This window comes from Hypanus sabinus, chromosome 1, assembly GCF_030144855.1.
Source record: "Hypanus sabinus isolate sHypSab1 chromosome 1, sHypSab1.hap1, whole genome shotgun sequence".
NCBI lineage: Eukaryota > Metazoa > Chordata > Chondrichthyes > Myliobatiformes > Dasyatidae > Hypanus > Hypanus sabinus.
Window position 1 is genome coordinate 5075999 of NC_082706.1, and position 22758 is coordinate 5098756.

The 22758-nt window shown below is 47.8% G+C and overlaps 1 protein-coding gene across 1 annotated transcript in view; it reads right to left on the reverse strand.

The window, feature by feature from the left end:
* Positions 1 to 22758, reverse strand: part of LOC132382753 (cGMP-dependent protein kinase 1-like) — a 96840-nt gene that overhangs the window by 14320 nt on the left and 59762 nt on the right. Inside the window, exons 4-12 of the mRNA XM_059953574.1 lie at positions 20492 to 20597; positions 18426 to 18489; positions 14614 to 14691; positions 13474 to 13568; positions 11191 to 11256; positions 8830 to 8904; positions 6785 to 6881; positions 5347 to 5486; positions 2047 to 2136 (exon numbers count right to left, since the gene is read on the reverse strand). Coding sequence (XP_059809557.1) covers positions 2047 to 2136; positions 5347 to 5486; positions 6785 to 6881; positions 8830 to 8904; positions 11191 to 11256; positions 13474 to 13568; positions 14614 to 14691; positions 18426 to 18489; positions 20492 to 20597 — 811 coding nt within the window. The remainder of the gene's footprint in view (positions 1 to 2046; positions 2137 to 5346; positions 5487 to 6784; positions 6882 to 8829; positions 8905 to 11190; positions 11257 to 13473; positions 13569 to 14613; positions 14692 to 18425; positions 18490 to 20491; positions 20598 to 22758) is intronic.

Below are 22758 nucleotides of genomic sequence, written 5' to 3' on the forward strand. Positions count from 1 at the left end.
GTTTGAGGAGATTTGGTATGTCACCGAGGTCTGGGAGATTTCTACAGATGTACCGTGGAGAGCATTCTATCTGGTTCCATCACTGTCTGGTATGGGAGTGGGGAGGACACTGCACAGGACTGGAAAAGGCTGCGGAGGGTTGTAGACGCAGTCGCTCCATCGAGGACAGTAGCCTCCCCACCACCAAGACATCTTCAAACTGCAGCGTCCATCATTAAGGACCCACACCACCAAGGACATGCTCTCCTCCCATTACTACCATCAGCAAGGGGGCACAGAAGCCTGAAGACATTCACTCGACATTTCAGGAACAGATCCTTCCCCTTCGCCATCAGATTTCTGAACGGACAGTGAACTCGTGTACACCACCTCTCTATTTATGCACCACTTATTTATCTTATTTTAAATATGTATTTCTTACTATTTACTCTAGTAAACGTCTACCGATGTATCATGGAGAGAGATCTGTCAGGTTGCCTCAACGTCTGGTGTAAAGGCTCAATGCACAGGATTGGAAAACCTGCAGAGGGACATAAACTCAACCAGCTACATGGGCACTAGCCTCTGCACCAGAGAGGACAGCTTCAAATGGAGATGCCCCAAGAAGGCTGCATCCATCTTGAAAAACCCCCAGGAATTGCCCTCTTCTCATTATTACCATCAGGGAGGAGGGACAAAGGGTTCACGAAAATGAATCTGGGATTGAATGGCTTGTCACATGAAGGCCGTTAGTTGGCTCAGGGCCTGTACTCACTGGAGTGCAGAAGAGCGAGGGGGATCTCATTGAAACATATCAAATGTTGAAAGGCCTCCATAGAGAGGACGTGGAGAGGATGTTTCCTATGATGAGGGAGTCTAAGACCAGAGAGCACAGCCTCAGAATTGAGGGGCGTCCATTTAGAATGCAGGAACTTCTTTAGCCAGAGGGTGGTGAATCTGAGGAATTGGCGTCTGTGGAGGCCAATTCATTGAGTATATTTAAGGCAGAGGTTGATAGATTCTTCAATGGTCAGGGAATGAAGGGATGCGGGGAGAAGGCAGGAGACTGGGGCTGAGAGGGAAATGGATTGGCCATGATGAAATGGTGGAGCAGACTCGACGGGCCAAATGGCCTAATTCTGCTCCTTTATCTTATGTTCTTATGGCACAGGAACCTGAGATTGTAGTCAACTTTTTTTAGGAGCAGCTTCCACCATCAGATTTCTGAATGGGCCGTGAGCCCACAGACATCGGTGTAGGAGCCACCTATGCGTTCTCCAGCTGCTTTGGGCTCTGTGCAGCTTGTTACATTTATTATGCTGCGCCAACTACCTCACAATTCCCTCTTTTATTGGATTTGTTTATTATTTGTTGTAACTCACAGTAACTGTATGCCTTGCTCTGTACCGTGCCACAGACATACGTCACTGGCAATACACCCGATTCTGACTTTGGCAGGTGCTTTGCACCATGGATTGCTACTTCTAGTAACACCATTTTAATTGACAGTCTTACACGGTGGGGACAGAAAACCTTATGGTAAACCAGCGTCGTTGAATAGGCTCATGCCGAGGCTGGTGAATCAGTGGAACTCATCACCACAGGCAACTGTGGAGGATATTTAAAATGGAGGTTGCCAGGTTCTTGATTAGCCAGGCTGTCAAAGGTTATGGGGAGAAGACAGGAGAATGGGTTGAAAGGGATAGTAAAGCAGCCAAGATGGAATGGCTCGTTGCATGGCCCAAATTCTGCTCCTGAGTCATTGGTCTACTAGAAATGAGTGAACTGGGGTCTTGGAGAGAGAAGGGAGGGCAGTAAACACAACCTGAGAACAGAAAGACATCCACTTTTCCTGTATTTACCAGGGATTTTTACACCCAGCTGAGGGGGGTGGGGGGAGTGAACGGAGATTCCGTTTCATGTCCTGCTGGAAAGGCGGCGGCCTGTCAGGGTCACATAGGAGGAGAGGTTCAGCTTACTGCAGGGTCTATTTGTCAGGGTGGGGCCCGTGCAGTGGATACATTGCCTGACTCTCTAAGCGTGGGGGTGGGGAAGACAGTCAGTTACCTGTCCCTGAGGATGGTCCACAGTTCCCCTCCGAGGCAGGCCTCCATCAACATGTAGAGGTACTTGGCATCTCTGAAGGTCCGGTAGAGCCTGAGAAACACAAATCACACACACACACACACACACTACGGTCAGTCTGAGAGAACCTGGTGCGACAAACAATCTGTTGGAATGGGATGGAATTGCTCCAATCCCACCCTGCCAGACCACCTTGCTCTGATTCACCTTACGGGTCCAGTTCTGGAAACCTCATTATAGGAAGGATGTGGAAGCTTTAGAGAGGGTGGATTAGAGAGGGTGCAGAGGGGATTGACCAGGATGCTGCCTGGATTAGAGAGGGTGCAGAGGAGATTTACCAGGATGCTGCCTGGATTAGAGAGGGTGCAGAGGAGATTTACCAGGATGCTGCCTGGATTAGAGAGGGTGCAGAGGAGATTTACCAGGATGCTGCCTGGATTAGAGAGGGTGCAGAGGAGATTTACCAGGATGCTGCCTGGATTAGAGAGGGTGCAGAGGAGATTCACCAGGACGCTGCCTGGATCAGAGAGGGTGCAGAGGAGATTGACCAGGATGCTGCCTGGATTAGAGAGGGTGCAGAGGAGATTTACCAGGATGCTGCCTGGATTGGAGAGGGTGCAGAGGAGATTGACCAGGATGCTGCCTGGATTAGAGAGGGTGCAGAAGGGATTCACCAGGATGCTGCCTGGATTAGAGAGGGTGCAGAGGAGATTTACCAGGATGCTGCCTGGATTAGAGAGGGTGCAGAGGAGATTCATCAGGATGCTGCCTGGATTAGAGAGGGTGCAGAGGAGATTTACCAGGATGGCACCTGGATTAGAGAGGGTGCAGAGGAGATTCATCAGGATGCTGCCTGGATTAGAGAGGGTGCAGAGGAGATTTACCAGGATGCTGCCTGGATTAGAGAGGGTGCAGAGGAGATTCACCAGGATGCTGCCTGGATTAGAGAGGGTGCAGAGGAGATTTACCAGGATGCTGCCTGGATTAGAGAGGGTGCAGAGGAGATTCATCAGGATGCTGCCTGGATTAGAGAGGGTGCAGAGGAGATTTACCAGGGTGCTGCCTGGATTAGAGAGGGTGCAGAGGAGATTTACCAGGATGCTGCCTGGATTAGAGAGGGTGCAGAGGAGATTTACCAGGATGGCATCCGGATTAGAGAGGGTGCAGAGGAGATTCACCAGGATGTTGCCTGGATTAGAGAGGGTGCAGAGGAGATTCACCAGGATGCTGCCTGGATTAGAGAGGGTGCAGAGGAGATTTAACAGGATGCTGCCTGGATTAGAGAGAATGCAGAGGAGATTTACCAGGATGGCATCCGGATTAGAGAGGGTGCAGAGGAGATTCACCAGGATGTTGCCTGGATTAGAGAGGGTGCAGAGGAGATTGACCAGGATGCTGCCTGGATTAGAGAGGGTGCAGAGGAGATTTACCAGGATGCTGCCTGGATTAGAGAAGGTGCAGAGGAGATTGACCAGGATGCTGCCTGGATTAGAGAGGGTGCAGAGGAGATTGACCAGGGTGCTGCCTGGATTAGAGAGGGTGCAGAGGAGATTCACCAGGACGCTGCCTGGATCAGAGAGGGTGCAGAGGGGATTTACCAGGATGTTGCCTGGATTAGAGAGGGTGCAGAGGAGATTGACCAGGATGCTGCCTGGATTAGAGAGGGTGCAGAGGAGATTGACCAGGATGCTGCCTGGATTAGAGAGGGTGCAGAGGAGATTGACCAGGATGCTGCCTGGATTATAGAGGGTGCAGGGGAGATTTACCAGGATGTTGCCTGGATTAGAGAGTGTGCAGAGGAGATTTACCAGGATGCTGCCTGGATTAGAGAGGGTGCAGAGGAGATTCACCAGGATGCTGCCTGGATTAGAGAGGGTGCAGAGGGGATTTACCAGGATGCTGCCTGGATTAGAGAGGGTGCAGAGGAGATTTACCAGGATGATGTCTGGATTAGAGAGGGTGCAGAGGAGATTGACCTGGATGCTGCCTGGATTAGAGAGGGTGCAGAGGAGATTCACCAGGATGCTGCCCGGATTAGAGAACATGTCTCATGAGGAAAGGCTGAGTGAGCGAGGGCTTTTCTCTTTGGAATGATGGAGCATGAGCAGTGACTTGACAGAGGTGTCCAAGATGATAAGAGGAGTAGATAGAATGAACAGAGAAAGAACATTTTTCTAAGGGTGGAAATGGCTGATATGAGGGGGCACAATTTTAAGGTGATTGGAGGGAAGCATGGGGTTGGGATGTCAGAGGTAGGGGACTAGGGTGGTGGTGCAGGCAGATACATTAGAGGCATTTAAGGGACTCTGATGTAGGATCATGGGGTTATGTGGGAAGAAGAGCTAGTTTGACCTTAGAGTAGGTTAAAAGGTCATGGGCCAAAGGACCGATACTGTGCTGGACTATTCTATGTTCTAAATCCCACTTCTATCTGTTCAGCCAATGTAGCTCACATGCACCAGGATCCTTCTCACAGTCACAGAGTTGAACAGCATGTTAACAGGCCCTTCGGCCCACCTAGTCTATGATGACCAAGGTGAAGATTAAATACTAGCTTTATTTTAAACACAGGGGATTCTGCAGATGCTGGAAATCGAGAACAACACACAAAATGCTGGAGGAACTCAGCAGGCCAGGCATACAGTGAAATGCATCATTTGTGTCAACGACCAACATGTTCCGAGGATGAGCTGGGGGCAGCCCACAAGTGCCACCGTGCTTCCAGTGCCAACATAGCATGCCTACAACTGACTAACACCAACTATTCATCTTTGGACTGCGGGAGGAAACTGGAGCACTCGAAGGAAACCCACATAGTCAAGGGGAGAACGCACAAACTCCTTACAGAATGCGGGGGGAATATACCCCATTTGGCGGTCGACGACAATGTGAACTGATTGAGCTAACTGCTATGCTGCAGTGTTGCGGAAAATGTACTGTAGTGGTGTCTAAGTGAGCTAGTCCCCTTTATCTGTATTTGACCTATTAACTTCTAAATCTGTCTAAATGCTTTTTAAACATTGTAGCTGTGCCCTCCTTTGCCACTGGCAGCTTGTTCAACACCTCTGTGTGAGAACATTTCTCCTTTGATCCTCTCTAACCCCTTCACCTCTCACCTCAAATCTACGGCCCCTAGATTTGGACTCCCCCACCCTGATCAGGACTGTATCCGAGGCAACGCTTCCCCCACCCACCTTCCTGCACAGGGAGGCGAGGGAGCTGGCTTTGAGGAGATCTCAGGGGAAGTGGGGCAGGCTTTCGAGGTGGGGAGGGTGCGGGTACCTGACAATGAAGTCACAGTGAGCCTCCTGCATGATCAGCTTCTCCGAGCGGATGTGTTCCTGCTGTCGCGTGTCGACGATATGTTGCTTCTTCAAGATCTTCATCGCAAAGCTCCGGGAGTCCTCATTCTTCAGCTGGACCTGAGGAAGGAATCAAAACTCCATCCAAGCTCAACCTGTCAGGAATGCCACAGAGAGGGGAAAAACACTTGCAAAAATTCAAAGCAACATACACAAAATGCTGGAGGGATTCAGCAGGTCGGGCAGCATCTACGGAAAGGAATAAATAGTCGATGTTTTGGGCCGAGACCCTTTATCGGGACTGAGAAGGAAGAGGGAAGATGTCAGAATAAGAAGCTGGGGGGGGGGCAGGGGGAACGAGAATAGGTGAAACCGGGTGGGTGGAAAGGTAAAGGGCAGGAGAGGAAGGAATCTGATAGGAGAGAAGAGTGGACCATAGGAAAAAGGGAAGGAGGAGGGGAGCCACAGGCAAGTGATATACCGGTGAGAAGAGGTAAGATACCAATGTGGGAAATAGAAGGGGGGGGCACAGGAGGGAATTTTTTTAACCAGAAGTAGAGATTGATATTCATGCCATCAGATGGAAATATAAAACATTGCTCATCTACCCTGATGAAGGCCTTAACTGGGCACAAAAGGAGGCCGTGGGGAATGGGAATGGGAATTAAGGTGCTTGGCCCCTTTTGGCAGATGGAGAGGAAATGTTTGATGAAGCAGTCCTTATTCAGCAGCACACAGATCATAAACTTCAAAGCTCTTCATTATAGGAAGGATGTGGAAGCTTTAGAGAGGGTGCAGAGGGGATTTACCAGGATGCTGCCTGGATTAGAGAGGGTGCAGAGGAGATTGACCAGGATGCTGTCTGGATTAGAGAGGGTGCAGAGGAGATTCACCAGGATGCTGCCTGGATTAGAGAGGGTGCAGAGGAGATTCACCAGGATGCTGCCTGGATTAGAGAGGGTGCAGAGGAGATTGACCAGGATGCTGCCTGGATTAGAGAGGGTGCAGATGAGATTCACCAGGATGCTGCCTGGATTAGAGAGGGTGCAGAGGAGATTTACCAGGATGCTGCCTGGATTAGAGAGGGTTCAGAGGAGATTCATCAGGATGCTGCCTGGATTAGAGAGGGTGCAGAGGAGATTTACCAGGATGCTGCCTGGATTAGAGAGGGTGCAGAGGGGATTAACCAGGATGCTGCCTGGATTAGAGAGGGTGCAGTGGAGATAGACCAGGATGCTGCCTGGATGAGAGAGCATGTCTTATGAGGATGGGTTGAGTGGCCTCGGGCTTTTCCCCTTGGAGTGAAGGAGGATGACAGGTGACTTGCTAGAGGTGTACAAGATGATAAGAGGGGTCGATCGAGTGGATAGCCAGAGAGTTTCTCCTAGGGAGGAAATGGCTTATACCAGGGACCTTACCAGCTCAACACGTCCAAATCCTCCAACTCCAAGAGTACCACAGACGGTGAAGTCCATACGGTTTAGGTTGGCAAAGAATGCAGTTTCCAACTCAAAGCTGGAAAAGATTGGAAAGACGTGAGGAGATGAGTTGCTGGTCACCCATGGAGGGGGTGCAGGCCAGTCCCCTGAGATCCAACCTTATGAGCAGAGCAAGGAAGGGCCTGAGCCTATGACCATCATTGGGAGAGAGCGGAGCTGTGGAGAGAGAGAGTGTGGAAGAGCATGGGGTAGGGGATAGGAGGGCCAGATAGCACACGGTAGAAGGGGTTTGCTGCCCACTGGGTTTTGGCTTCCCCAGTTTACTGAATGTTGGTGGGGGGGCTGGAATCACATTGAGGGAGACTCCAGACCATAAGAGCATAAGGCACAAGAACAGAATTAGGCCATTCAGCCCATCAAGTCTGTTCCACCATTCCCTCTCAACCCCATCCTCCTGTCTCCTGGAATCTTTGACACCCTGACTAATCAAAAATGTATCAACCTCCACTTCAATGTACCCAATGACTTGGCCTCCACAGCCATCTGTGACAAAGAATTCCATAGATTCACCACCCTCCGGCTAAAGGAATTCCTCCTCATCTCTCTTTGAAATGGATGTCCCTCTTTCTGGGCTGTGGCCTCTAGTCCTAGACTCCACCTATGGTGGGAACCATCCTCTCCACATCCACACTATCTGGGCCTTTCAATATTTGGTAGGTTTCTATAGTTGTGGGGTCTTATGTACTCCAGGGAATTTGGGGGAGGGATTGGAAGCTTAGGAGGAATGGGGCAGAGCTTCCAGACAGGTATGATTTCCAGAGACTGTGCACTAATAGAGCATAGAAGAGTACAGGCCTTTTATGTGCTACCGACTCTAAGATCAATCTAATTCTTCCCTCCCATTTTTCCTTCTAACCAAACCAAACTGTCAGGAGAACCCCAGAAAATAACAATTAGAAAATCTTCAACAACACACACAGTCCATGGGCTTAGAAGCGGCAGGTGGAGTTCTATCCGGATAGGTGTGAAGTGATTCTCTTTGGAAGGCCAAACATAAAGGCAGGGTACAGGGTTAATGGCAGGATTCTTAGCAGTGTGGAGGAACAGGGGGATCTTGGGCTCCATGTCCATAGATCCCTCAAAGTTGCTGTGCAAGTTGATAGGGTGGTTAAGGTATATGGTGTGTTGACCTTGATTAGTTAGGGGATTTTGATCAAGAGCCGTGAGATAAAGTTGCAGCTCTATGAGACTCTGGTTAGTCAACACTCACTATAGGAAACAGCATCTCCATTATTGTGTTCATTTCTAGTAGCCTCACTATTTTAGAGAGGGTGCAGAGGAGATTTACCAGGATGCTGCCTGGATTAGAGGGCATGTGTTACGAGGAAAGGTTGAGTGAGCGAGGGTTTTTATCTTTGGAGTGGAGGAGAATGAGAGGTGACTTGATAGAGGTGTATGAGATGATATGGCATAGATCGCATAGATAGCCGGGGATTTTTTTCCCAGGGTGGAAATGACTAATATGAGGGGGCATAATTTTAATGTGATTGGAGGAAAGCATAGGGAGGATGTCAGAGGTAGGTTTTTTACTCAGAGGGTGGCAAATGTGTGGAACACCCTGCCGGGATGGAGGTAAAAGCAGATACATCAGGGACATTTAAGAGTTTCTTGGATGGGCACACGGATGATAGAAAAATGGAGGGCTATGTGGGAAGGAAGGGGTAGGTTGATCTTGGAGTATGTTATAAGGTTGGTACAACACTGTGGGCTGAAGGGCCTGTACTGTTCTATGTTAGACATTTCAAGTGGAATGATTGCAGATATTACACGAAAGGTTACATCTGAGAAGAGGGAGTCATTCAGAAGTGAACAAGTGAGAGTTCAGGACCAGTGAGTTCCCAGGTAAGGACAGGTTGTCTACTTGACGAGCAGGATCTCTACAATCCTCCGTGTCCATTGTGGCTCAGAGAAATGACCACACGTGTGAGGTGTACTTACTGTGCACTCCCAGTCTTCACACCCACCTTGCCCGCATCTCTGCACTCTCATACTCTTCAGAGGGAACTTCTGACAAGCCTCCAGTTAACTGCCGGAATGAACTGCAGGCAGAGGGAAAGAAAATACTTAGACCCAATTTCATAACGAGGGAGAGTCAGCAAGGAAACAGCGAGCGATCTGGGCACGAGTAATGCCCAGCGATAATCAGCCTCCAACAACTACAACCAAACCAAATCATAAACACAATAATATTCCATCAGAGTAACTTTCAATCTGACGGCATGAAAGTTGATTTTTCAAATATCGGGTCATTTCTCTCCCCTCTCCCTTCTCTCTGCTTCAATACTCCATTCTGGCTCCCCTCTCATCCCTTCCTATCTCCTCACCTGACGATCACCTCCCTGTGGTGCCCCTCCTCCTTCCCTTTCCATGGTCCACTCTCATCTCCAGTCAGATTCCTTCTTCTCCAACCTTTTGCCCCTTCCCCCATCACCTCCCAGCTTCACACTTCCCCTCAGTCCAGCTACCTTCCCCCTCACTTGGTTTCACCTATCACCTGCCTACTTGTACTCCTCCCCTTCCTTCCAACTCCTGCTTTTGATTATGGCCCTGTTCCTTTCCTGTCCTGACAAAGGCTTTGTGTTGAGATGTCAAATAGTTATTCCCTCCATAGATGTTGCTGAGCTCATCCAGCACTTTCTGTGTTGTTTTAGGGTAAGGTTTAGTCCAGCCTGTGATGTCCACTAAGTCATTGAGTGTACCGACACAGAGAGTGTTGTGTTGATGTCAAGGGCATTATCTCTCGCTGCAGCCAGACATGTTGCTCTGTAGTTTCCCCTGGGGGTGACGGAGTGGATATGTCTCTAACAAAAGTGATGCAAGGCACTCCTTAAGTGCCCTGTCATATAACATGGGTGATCATGGTCTTTCCATGACCATGATTGTTTCTGGCAGATTTTTCTACAGAACTGGTTTGCCATTCCCTTCTGGGCAGTGTCTTTACAAGACGGGTGACCCCAACTATTATCAATACTCTTCAGAGATTGTCTGCCTGGCGTCAGTGGCCACATAACCAGGACTTGTGATCTGCACCAGCTGCTCATACGACCATCCACCACCTGCTCCCATGGCTTCACACGACCCTGACGGTTGAGGGGTAATAACTGTCCCTGAACCTGGTGGTGTGGGACCTGATGGTTGAGGGGTAATAACTGTCCCTGAACCTGGTGGTGTGGGACCTGATGGTTGTGGGGTAATAACTGTTCCTGAACCTGGTGGTGTGGGACCTGATGGTTGAGGGGTAATAACTGTACCTGAACCTGGTGGTGTGGGACCTGATGGTTGAGGGGTAATAACTGTTCCTGAACCTGGTGGTGTGGGACCTGATGGTTGAGGGGTAATAACTGTTCCTGAACCTGGTGGTGTGGGACCTGATGGCTGAGGGGTAATAACTGTTCCTGAACCTGGTGGTGTGGGACCTGATGGTTGAGGGGTAATAACTGTCCCTGAACCTGGTGGTGTGGGACCTGATGGTTGAGGGGTAATAACTGTTCCTGAACCTGGTGGTGTGGGACCTGATGGTTGAGGGGTAATAACTGTTCCTGAACCTGGTGGTGTGGGACCTGATGGCTGAGGGGTAATAACTGTTCCTGAACCTGGTGGTGTGGGACCTGATGGTTGAGGGGTAATAACTGTTCCTGAACCTGGTGGTGTGGGACCTGATGGTTGAGGGGTAATAACTGTTCCTGAACCTGGTGGTGTGGGACCTGATGGTTGAGGGGTAATAACTGTTCCTGAACCTGGTGGTGTGGGACCTGATGGTTGAGGGGTAATAACTGTTTCTGAACTTAGTGGTGTAGGACCTCCCATATCTCCTTCCTGGTAATAGTAGTGAGAAGACTGCATGACCTAGATGGTGCTGGAAGGGTTGGGTGGTAGGACAAAATGATCCGTAAATGCATGAGCTTTGCTTCCTTTTCTCTAGAAAGCAGTGGTTTGGCACTCAGCACATCAGCAAAGACCCCATGTGACAGCTTGTAACTGCCCCTGTAAGACGGCAGACAGTTGTGGACACAGCTCAGTCTATCACAGAAACCAGCTTCCCCTCCCTGGACTCTGTCTATACTTCTCACTGCCTCAGTGAAGCAGCAAATGTGATCAAAGACCCCACCCACATTCCCTCTTCTCTATGCGGGACATCCCCTCTTCTCTCCCCTCCTATCGGGCAGAAGATACAAGCCTGAAAGCGCGTATCCCAAGACTCAAGGGTTTGACTTTGAGGTGAGGGGCAGAAGTGCCCCTCCCCCCCATCGCTGAGCTGCAGGCTGGGAGCTTGCAGCAACTTTACGATTAATGCACACTCACCGTCCCAGGTAAGAGGTACTCACTCTCGGTCAATCACCAGGCAGGTGACCTCCTCTGCCGCTATCACACTGGCCAACCTCACGTCTTCCCTGAGAGGAACCACAATCAGGTCAATATCACTGGCAGATGTTGTGAAGTTTGCTGTCTTTGTGGCAGCAGTAGAATAGTGTACATAATAATAGAAAAACTCTGAATCACAGTGAGTATATATCAATAAAATACCTAAATAAGTAGTGCAAAAATAGGAAATTAAACAGTAGCGAGGTAGTGTTCATAGGTTTAATGTCCATTCAGAAATCAGATGGCAGAGGGGGAGAAGCTGTTCCTGAATTGTTGAGTGTGTGTCTTCAGGCTCCTGCACCTCCTCCCTGATGGTAGCAATGAGAACAAGTCATGTTCTGGGTGGTAGGGTCTTTTAATGATGGACGCTACCTTTTTGAGGCATCACTCCTTGAGATGTCCCGGATACTTGGAGTCTGGTACCCATGGTGGAGCTGACTACATTTACCACTCTCTGCAGCTGCCTTTGATCCTGTCCAGTAGCTCCCCACCCCCATGCCAGTTAGAATGCTCTCCATGGTACATCTGTAGAAATGTGTGGGTGTTTTTGGAGACATATTAAATCTCCATGCTAAACCATCCCATATCAAAGAGGAAAGAAGAGTTTAGGTCTGTTGGGTAGGATCATTTCCTCCAGCACATTGCCGGAAGGGAGGAGTTGTGATGGTTCCTGCCCCCTGACCACCTTGTCAGTTTTGCTCCTCCAGCAGAAGCAGATTTCTCTGAGAACTGGTCCATGGCACAGGTTCCCCTCTGCACACGAAACACAAGAAAGAAGGAGCAGGAGTAGATCATTTGTCCCCTCAAACCTAGCCCACTGTTCAATGTAATTATGTCTGATCTATAACTGGCCTCAGCCCCCCTCCTGGGCTGGAGGCCCCATTATCTCCTATCCCTCCCTCAAATTTTCAAGAAGTTATCTGCCCCACCTTAATTATTCTTAATGAACTATTGACAGGTCAGAAGAAATTTCTAGACTTCAGTTTAATGTGGGCAATGTGGAAGCTATGCAGTTAGCAAAACACTTTACAACGCCAACAAACTGGGTTCAATTCCCACTGCTGTGCGTAAGGAGTTCTCCCTGCGGCCATATGAGCTTCCTCCAGGTATGTTGGTTTTCGTGGACATGGGAGCAGAATTTGGCTATTCAGCCTAATTATTATCACTCATCCCCATTCTCCTGCCTTCTCCCTGTAACCTTTGACACCCTGACTAATCAAGAACCTATCAACCTGTGCTCGAAATATAATGACTTGGCATCCACAGCGTCTGTGGGAAGGAATTCCACAACCTAAAGACGTGTGGTTTAGTAGATTAATTGTCTGCAGGAGGTTACGCTAACTGCTATGCCTTCATGCCTTGATTCCCCCATTTCCCCAGCACCCACCACTCTGACTAAAACAGGTTTGCTCTGCAAATCCCCATTAATCGTACCCCTGTCTCACCTTAAATTAGGGGTTCCCAACAGAACACTTGGTTAGTGGTAAGGGTCCATGGCATAAAGAAAGGTTGGGAACCCCTTCATTAGGGATCTATTCTCATTACATTCCCATCCCCACCCATGCAACCCCAGATCCTACCCTTCTCATACACACACTTGAGGCAATTAAACCAGCCATGATTGAATGGCAGAACGGACTCGATGGGCCAAATGGCCTAATTCAACTCCTGTGTGCTTTGGTCTCATTTACAGCAGTCAATTAGCTGGTACACCTTTGGGATGCGGGAGGAAACCGGAGCACTCAGAGAAACCCATGCATCCACAAAGAGAATGTGCAAACTCCACCCAGACAGTGCCGGAGGGCAGGGGGCTGTAAGGCTCTGGCTTTGCCCATTGTGCCACTGTATTGGAAGGTAAGTAAAGTCCAGGGTATCCTGACTGGGAACAGGATGCACAATCCCAAATAGTCTTATGAGGAGGATAAGCTGAGCAAGCGAGGGCTTTCCTCTTTGGTACAAAGGAAGATGGGAGGTGACCTGATAGAGGTGCACAAGATGATAAGAAGCATAAATCGAGGGTGGAAATGGCTAATATGAGGGGGCATAATTTTAAGGTGATTGGAGGAAATTAGAGAGGAGATGTCGTAGTGTGATGAGTGCATAGAACATGCTGCTAGGGTGGTGGTAGAAGCAGATGAAAGAAAATGGAAGGTAGGATTGGATTGATCTTGGAGTAGGTTAAAATCAGCACATCATTGCGGGCCGAAGGGCCTGCACTGTTCCTGTGAAATGGAAGGAAGACGTACCCTTGAAGAGCTTTCTCCCCAAACCAGTCTCCCTGCGACAGGAAACTGGGAGATGTTGCCTCCTCGTCTGACAATTGTTCCTGTGTCACTCTCACCTGGAGTCAAGTCAAGGCAGAAGAAATTAGGGTAAGACCAGGCCCTTGTTAAACTGATGCAGTCCAGTAAAAACACTGAAGGCAGGCAAAGCAAGATGTATAGAGCAACAAGCTAGGGGTCATTTACTTTGTTTTGTACCACGTCACATGACATGGGTGATCATGGTCTGGCCATTGTCTTCTTAGGGGTAGAGCCATTATCAATACTCTTCAGAGATTGTCTGCCTGGTGTCGGTGGTCACATAACCAGGACTTGTGATCTGCACCGGCTGCTCGTACGACCATCCACCACCTGCTCCCATGGCTTCACGTGACCCTGATCGGGGGCTAAGCAGGTGCTACACCTTGCCCAGGGGTGACCCACAGGCTAGCGGAGGGAAGGAGTGCCTTACACCTCCTTTGGTAGGAACGCATTTCCACCCACCACCCATAACCAGTGTTATCATGAATAAATTACTCAACTTCTCAGTTACGCTCAGCACCCTTTTATTACACATCAGCTGGTATTCCCTTTGTTTAGAAACTACCCAGACCCATTAATCATGGGTCTGCTGTGTGAGCAGAGGGGAGAGTTACTATCAATACTGAGCTGCTCAGGTGTGATTGGTTCAGCCGTGAGCTAATGCCTGTTGTCATTGGTCCAGGAATAAGATGATGTCTGCTGTCATTAGTCCAGGTGTTGGATGATACCTGTTTTAATTGGTCCATGTAAGCTGGTACCGGCTATGACTGGTTCAGCTTTGAGCTAGTTACTCAGAAACACAAGAGGTTCAGCAAATGCTGGAAATCTAGCTTTTGGTCACTTCCTTTTCAGTCCTGCTGAAGGGTTTCGGCCTGAAATGTCAACTGTTTATTCTCTCCATACATTCTGCCAGACCTACTGAGTTCCTCCAGCATTTTGTGTGTTGTGAGCTAGTGTCTGCTGTGATTGGTCAAAATGTGAGTTGGTGTTTGCTGTGATTGGTCCATTAGTGAGCTGGTATCTGCTGTGATTGGTCTGTGATTGGCCCAGGTGTGGTAGCATTGCTCCAGTTGCAACACTCACCTTTCCCTTGCTGATGATGAAGAAAGTATCTCCACTGGCTCCTTGCCTAACGATGTAGTCACCCTCTTCGTAATGAGTCTGGAAGGCAATGTTAGAATGAAACAAGTGAACTGGGCTGAGATTACTTGCTGCTTTAATGGATGAAGGCACCCACCTTGGTCAGCGTGCTCATCTTGAAGGGATGGAAAGAGAGGATCGAAGAAGGATACAGGTGGTTCAGAATCAGAATCAGATTTATACCACTGGCATAGGTCATGGAATTTGTTGTTTTACAGCAACAGTACATTGCAAAAAACAAAAAATATCAGCTTCTAGCTACCCTCCCCCCACCTTTTTATTCTGCTGTCTTGCCCCTCCCGGAAGAAGGTTCTCAGCTTGAAACATCAACAGCTTGTTCACTTTCATGGATGTTGTCTGACCTGCTGAGATCCTCCAGCGTTTTCTGTGTCACTTTATATACATATAAGAAATAAATATAGATTAAATAATAATACAAAAGGAGCAAAAATGGTGAGGTAGTGTTCATGGGAAGCTGTCCCTGAAACGTTGAGTTTGTGCAGTACTTCCAGGCTCCTGTACCTCGCCCTTGATGGGAGTGATGAAGGGAAGGTGTGCCCTGGATGGCGAGGGTCCTTAATGATGGACACCACCCCTCCGGGGCATCGCCTTTTGAAGGTCACCTTGATGGTGGAGAGTGCCCATGGTGGAACTGTGTGGGCATCAATGTCTCGGTGAAAGGTGGGGTGATTAAGAACTGGAACTTGTGAGGCAGAGAGTACGTGGTGGGTACAATCATCCAGAAAATGAAATGGCTTAAACAGTGATTCAGCATTTCAAAGCAGTCACGGCTCGTGACGTTAAACTGACACACATGTGTAAATTGGTAAGATAACTGGATTACATGCATGATAGTCTCATTTCACACACATACACACGCACACATGCACATGCACAGATGCAAATGCACATGCACATGTACAAACACACATGCACATGAACACACAAACATGTGAACAATTGAAAAGACAGTGAAATAATGAGATGGCAGTCTGATATTGTCACAGGAACCATAATTTAACCAGGGGGATATGTTCCATTCCTACTCTCCTTGGTGACAAATTCCCTCGTCCCCGTTATCATGATTAAAATGAGTGTTGTATCTCACCAAATAAAAATAAATATTTGTATAATTTCAAAATTTTATTAACATTAGCAATGAAGGCTATGTTCACGGGATATTTCAGTTGCTGCGTCACCCGCACAGCTTAGAGGGAAGAGTGGAGCTCTCGTTCTCCACTCCTCACCCTGGGAAACAGGCTGTGCGTAACCAGCCTATCCACGTCCCTCCTGATCTTCTACGAGCTCATACACCTCGGCATCACACACGAGTTCTGAATTCCGCACAGTACTGTGTGAAGAGGGGCAGCCTCTGGGCGTGACTCTGCAATGTTATCACTACGTCCCGTCTTCAGTCTGGACGTGCCGAGTCTCCTCACGAAAACGTGGTGGTTAGTGCAGTGCCAGCATCCTGGGTTCAATACCTGCCGCTGTCTGTAAGGAGTTTGCACGTTCTCTCTCTGACTGCAATGCTCCCTCTGGGAGCTCCAGTTCCCTCCCACATTCCGAAGGGGTATGGGTTAGGGTTAATAGGCTGTAGCCATGCTACGTTGGTGCCGGAAGCACGGTGACTCTTGTGGGCTGCCCCCAGCACATCCTTGGACTATGCTGGTCATCGACCCAATTTGCTCTATGTTTCGACGCAGGATATCCAGGGTATCTGGCACGTGCCCTCTCCTCATTAACAGGAGCCTGAAGACCCACACTCAATGGTCTAGGAATAGGTATCAGATTTCTGAACAGTCCACAAACCCACAAACACTGCCATACTCTCGTTTTACACTAACCTTTTTCACCCTGAGCCTGAGTGTGGACAAGACAAAAGAGCTTCAGGAACGCGCAGATCAGCTACTCTGCATTGCACATCAATGGCTCTGCCGTGGAGAGAGTGAAAAGCACGAAGTTCCCTGAACCTTCTTCATTGCAATCGATCCAAACTGGACCCACAACACCTTCTCAACAAGGTACAGCAGTGCCTACATTCTCTGAGGAGTTTGTGTGAAAGGCTCCACACCCTCATTCTGACAACTTTCCGTAGAAGCACCACTGAGATTGTCCTAATGGATGCACCTTTACATGGTACATAAGCCACAAGGTATTGGACCACAAGACCCTACAGATCAGGGGATCCCAATCTGTTTAATGGACTCCCACCATTATCTGACGGGATGCCAGATTGGGCATCCCTGCTGTAGAAGATAGCAAAAACCAGCAAGAGGATTACTGAGGTCTCCCACCCCTCCACCATTTGTGACATTCACTGGGACCATTGTAGACGAAGGGCCTGAAGCATTGAGGATCCCACAATCTCTGACCCACTACCTTCGGGAAGGAGGTACAGGAGCATTAGGCTTAGGACTGCCAGACTGGGTAACTGCTTGTTCCCTCAGGATCTGAGTCTAATGAATACCCTGCCAGCACCGAGGTCTTATTACAAGGACTGTGAGCTATTTACTGTTTACTTGTGCATTACCTGTACACCATGCATTTTAAATTATATTTTTAAACTTGTTTATGGTAATACTTTGTGGGTACACTGCGGTCTGGAGGAACGTTGTTTTGTTTGGTAGAACATACGATCAGTCAGATGACAATAAATTTGAACTTGACTTCACTTATATTTCATATTGTAACTTATAGTATTTTTTAATATATTACACTGTACTGCTGCCTCAAAGCAACAAATTTTGCGACATAAGAGACCGCACAGGAACAGGCCCTTGAGCCAAACCATTTAAACTGCCTACCCCCATTGATCTGCACTGGGACCAGAGCTCTTCATACCCTTCCCATCCCTTCCCATTCAAACTTCCCTTAAATGTTGAAATCGAGCTCGCAGGCACCACTTGTGCTGACAGCTCGTTCCACGCTCTCACCACCCTCTGAGAGAAGAAGTTTCCCCTCATGTTCCTCTTTAACTTTCACCCTTAATTCATGACATCTGCCGGTGATAGTAAAGCTGATTTTGATATGCATATGACAAATAAAGCTAATCATTAAGGGGGCAATCACCGTGAATAAGAAATTACGTTACTCTTCCAGATCACGCATGCAGTGAGGGGGGATGATTACAAATATTATTCTGCTCAAGGGTGATCGAGTGATTTTGTGGCAGGAGCTTTCTTACTCCCCAGGGGTTCTGCAGACAATCAGTGGGTGAAGGTGGGGGACTTCTTTCTCTGGGTTACTGGAAGGGACTTGGGGCAGAATTCCCAAGCACAAAAAGGATCATTGAGCACATCTATATGAAACACTGTTGTAGGAAAGCAGAGATCCCCACCACCCAGGCCATGCTCTCTTCACACTGCTGCCATCAGGTAGAAGGTACAAGAGCCTCAGGACTCACACCACCAGGTTCAAGAACTCCTCCACCATCAGCTCTTGAACAAAAGGGGATAACTACACTCACTTGCCCATTCATTGAGATGTTTCCAAACTAATAATCTCCCTTTAAGGACTCTTTATCTCATTATTTCATATTCTTGTTATTTATTGCTATTTGCACAGTTTGTTGTCTTTTGCACTCTGATTGATCTTTCTTTGATTTTATTACAGTTATTATTCTATAGATTTGCTTAGTAAGCCTGCAGAAAAATGAATCTCAGGGTTGTATATGCTGACATATATGTACTTTGATAACTAAATTTGCTTTGAACTTTGACAGAGCACGGGGAGGGAGACGGGAGTATCAGTACCTCCTCCAACACGTCAGCAAGCTTACTGAGTACATCTTCCTGGAGATCCTGGAACGTAGGAACACTGGAAAGAGAAGGAAGAGGCCAGGTATGAGAATCTTATCAGTACAGCTTGATATCACACGCAGTCAAGTGGGGGAAAAAAACAAAAGATGCTCCATAACAAAACCATTGAATCTGAAATGGCACATTTTTTAAAGTTGTCAATATTCAATGGTGTGGCAAGAAGCCAGCTCCCCCTAGCAGAGCAACCTCATGGGTTAATAAACGTTGCCAGCCTCCTGCACCAGTTGCTAACGGGCTCTTGTTTCAGGTGGAGCTTGTGAGAGGCAGGAGTGGAGGCCAAGTCATTGGGTATATTTAAAGTGGATGATTACAGGTTCTCAATTAGTAGCGACGTCAAAGATTTCAGGGAGAAGGCTGGAGAGTAGGGTTGAGAGGGATAATAAATCAGCCTGGATGGAATGGTGGGGCAGACTGAATGGACTGATCAGCCTAACTCTGCTCCCGTGTCCGGTGGGGATGGAGTGCAGGGGGAAGGCTGGCAGGTGCAGAGGAACAGAATGTGAGGAAATTATGCAAATATGACTAAAATTTCTTCCCTTTTAAAAAGTTATTTCCTTGACAAAATAATTGGGAAGATAGCGAAATGGAGGGCTGTGTAGGAGGGAAGGGTTAGATTGATTGGATCAGACCGGATGACACACTTGGGTTGTTTTCTCTGTGGCGCCGGAGGCTGAGGGGAGATCTGACAAAGGTTTAGAAGATCATCAGAGGCATAGGTAGAGTAGGCAGATGCTTCGCTGAACACCTACGCTCGGTCTGCCAGAGAAAGCAGGATCTCCCAGTGGCCACACATTTTAATTCCACGTCCCATTCCCATTCTGATATGTCTATCCATGGCCTCCTCTACTGTCAAGATGAAGCCACACTCAGGTTGGAGGAACAACACCTTATATACCGGCTGGATAGCCTCCAACCTGATGGCATGAACATTGACTTCTCTAACTTCCGTTAATGCCCCACTCCCCTTCTTACCCCATCCCTGATATATTTAGATTTTTCCTCTTTTTTTCTCTCTTTCTGCCCATCACTCTGCCTGTTCTCATCTCCCTCTGGTGCTCCCCTCCCCCTTTCTTTCTCCCTAGGCCTCCCATCCCATGATCCTTTCCCTTCTCCAGCTCTGTATCACTTTCGCCAATCACCTTTCCAGCTCTCAGCTTCACCCCACCCCCTCCTGTCTTCTCCTATCATTTTGCATTTTCCCCTCCTCCTCCTACTTTCTTACTATCTTTCCTTTCAGTTAGTCCTGACGAAGGGTCTCGGCCCAAAACGTTGACAGTGCTTCTCCTTATAGATGCTGCCTGGCCTCCTGTGTTCCACCAGCATTTTGTGTGTGTTGCTTGAATTTCCAGCATCTGCAGATTTCCTCGTGTAGGCAGACATTCGATAGGTTTCACTGAGTTCCCCCCCTCATTCTTCTGAACTCAAACAGGTACAGACCTAGAGCCACCTAATGGTCCTCATACATTAACCCTTTCATTCCTGGAATAATTCTCATGAACCTCATTTGGATTCTCTCCAATGCCAATAGATTATTTCTGAGATAAGGGACCCACCTCACAATATTCCAAGTATGGTCTAACCAATGCCTAATAAGCTCTCAGCATTACATCCTTGTTTTCATATTCTAGTCCTCCCAAAATGACTGCTAATGTTACATTTGCCTTCCTTATTGCAAATTAAGGGCTATTTACCACAGCCAATTAACCTACCAAACCTTTGGGATGGGGAAGGAAACCAGGGCACACAGATGCTACCCTGTAGAGTCAATGGGAGCTTTCAGGGTAACTGCATTCTTCCAACTGTGGCCTCTTGTTCATCCCCAAACTTAACCCCTCCTCTGCCTGCAGCTATGAGTTCAGCTGGTGTGGACCTAAGCTATTCTCTTCTTAAACAGCTCCTTCTCACTTTCCTTCTTTAGGAGGACCCTTCATGAAGATCTTTTGGACCAAGCAGTTGGTCAGTGGGTGTTGGGGGGGGGGTGTTAGAAAGCTGCCACTCACCTCCTGAGAAGTTCTGTGTGCTCAATGTGTTTGATGAGCCCCGTCCGCATCATTATCGTTTGGAAGCATTGTCGGTCGATGGCCCAGAGTTTAATGTTGGTGAGAGCTGCCAAAGACAAAGGGAGGAAAGTCAGACCAGCCATCTGAGGCAAATCTGTCACAAACCCACTGTTAGAAGACTATTGAATGGTTCCATGACTCTCTAGTACAATAAAATAGACTTGATTAATGATTAAAGAAAATGTGAGACCTGCACAGGCAGGCTCCTCCCAGTCTCCACCCAACCAACAGGCATCCACCTGCCACTCATTTCCAACTTCATCACCTGCAGCCTATTTAAACCCAGCTCCCATCTACAATCCTTGCGATTGGCGTCATTGAGCTTCACGGGGGACAGTGTGGCGCAGCCCCCCACTGTTCGCTTGATAGAAGACAAGTTGAATTGTGTTTGACTGCAGACTGCTGAAATAGTCAGGGACTCAGGAATTAGGACAATATATTTTTTGTGTGACTGTATTTTTCTGCTATCTTATATTTGTTATGTGTGCCTTGTGCTGTGTATGACTTGGTACTGTGTTTTACATCTTGGCCCTGGAATAATGCTGTTTCGTTTGTCTGTGTTCATGTATGGCTGAATGACAATTGAACTTGAACTTATTCACTCATATGAACCAGCCACCCTCAACCAGTGGCTCTTAGCTTTCAGCTGCCTCGTGTGAAATACCCGTTCTCCCTTGTCTTGTGGCCATGTGTGGCTTGGTATTTTGCAGTTTATTGTTAAAGTTATCGCTTTTCGCTAAATCGTCTCCGTTGTTCTGCGCTTGGGTCGAGCCCCCATTACCGTTTCTGAGAGTTAGTTTTATTTGTCACATGTACATCAAAACGTGCGGTGACCTGCGTTGCGTGCATCAGTGATGAACACAGTCTGGGGATGTGCTGGAGGCTGCCCACACGTGTTACCATACTTCCAGCGGCAGCATACCAGGAACACACAAACGCCTTACAGACAGCGGTGGCAATTGAACCTGGGTTGTTGGCTCTGTGAAGTATTACAGTAATCACTACACTGCTGTACCACCCTCACTACCTACCTCGTCATGGTCTTGCACCTTATCGTTTACCTGCACTGCGCTTTCCCTGCATCTTGTACACTTTATTGTTATCGTTTCACCTTATTCTAGCTCAATGTTCATGCAGATTTGATCTGTATGAACAGTAAGCAAGACAAGCATTTCACTGTAACTCAGTACCTGTAACAATAATAAGACCATAAAACATAGGAGGAATTAGGCCATTTGGCCCATCTAGTCATGGCTGATTTACTATTCCTCTCAACCCCATGTTCCTACCTTCTCCCTGTAACCTTTGATGCACTTATGAATCAAGAACCTATCACCCTCTGCTTTAAATATACTCAATGACTTGGCCTCCACAGCTGTCTGTGGCAATGAATTCCACAAATTCACCATATTTTGGCTGAAGAAATATCTTATTGTTCTAAAGGGACATCCTTCTATTCCGAGTCTGTGCAGTCCGGTCCTAGACTCACACCCTCCACCCCCCACTTGATAGAGGAAACATCCTCTCCACATCCACTCTATCTAAGGTTTCCAATATTTAACAGGTTTCAATCAGATTCCCCCTAATTGTACAGGCCCAGAGGCATCAAACACACCTCATATGTTATAACCATATAACAATTACAGCATGAAAACAGGCCATCTCGGCCCTTCTAGTTCGTGCCGACGTTTACTCTCACCTAGTCCCACCTACCTGCACTCAGCCCATAACCCTCCATTCCTTTCCTGTCCATATACCTATCCAATTTTTAAAAAAATGATAAAATCGAACCTGCCTCTGCCACTTCTACTGGGAGCTCATTCCACACAGCTACGACTCCCTGAGTAAAGAAGTTCCTCCTTGTGTTACCCCTAAACTCTCAACTCATGTCCTCTTGTTTGAATCTCCCCTACTCTCAATGGAAAAAGCCTACCCATGTCAACTCTATCTATCTATATCCCTCATAATTTTAAATGCCTCTATCAAGTCCCCCCTCAACCTTCTACGCTCCAAAGAATAAAGACCTAACTTGTTCAACCTTTCCCTGTAACTTAGGTGCTGAAACCCAGGTAACATTCTAGTAAATCTCCTCTGTACTCTCTCCATTTTGTTGATATCTTTCCTATAATTCGGTGACCAGAACTGTACGCAATACATAATGTTAACTCTTTTATATCTGGGATCATTCTTGTGAATCTCCTTTTGAA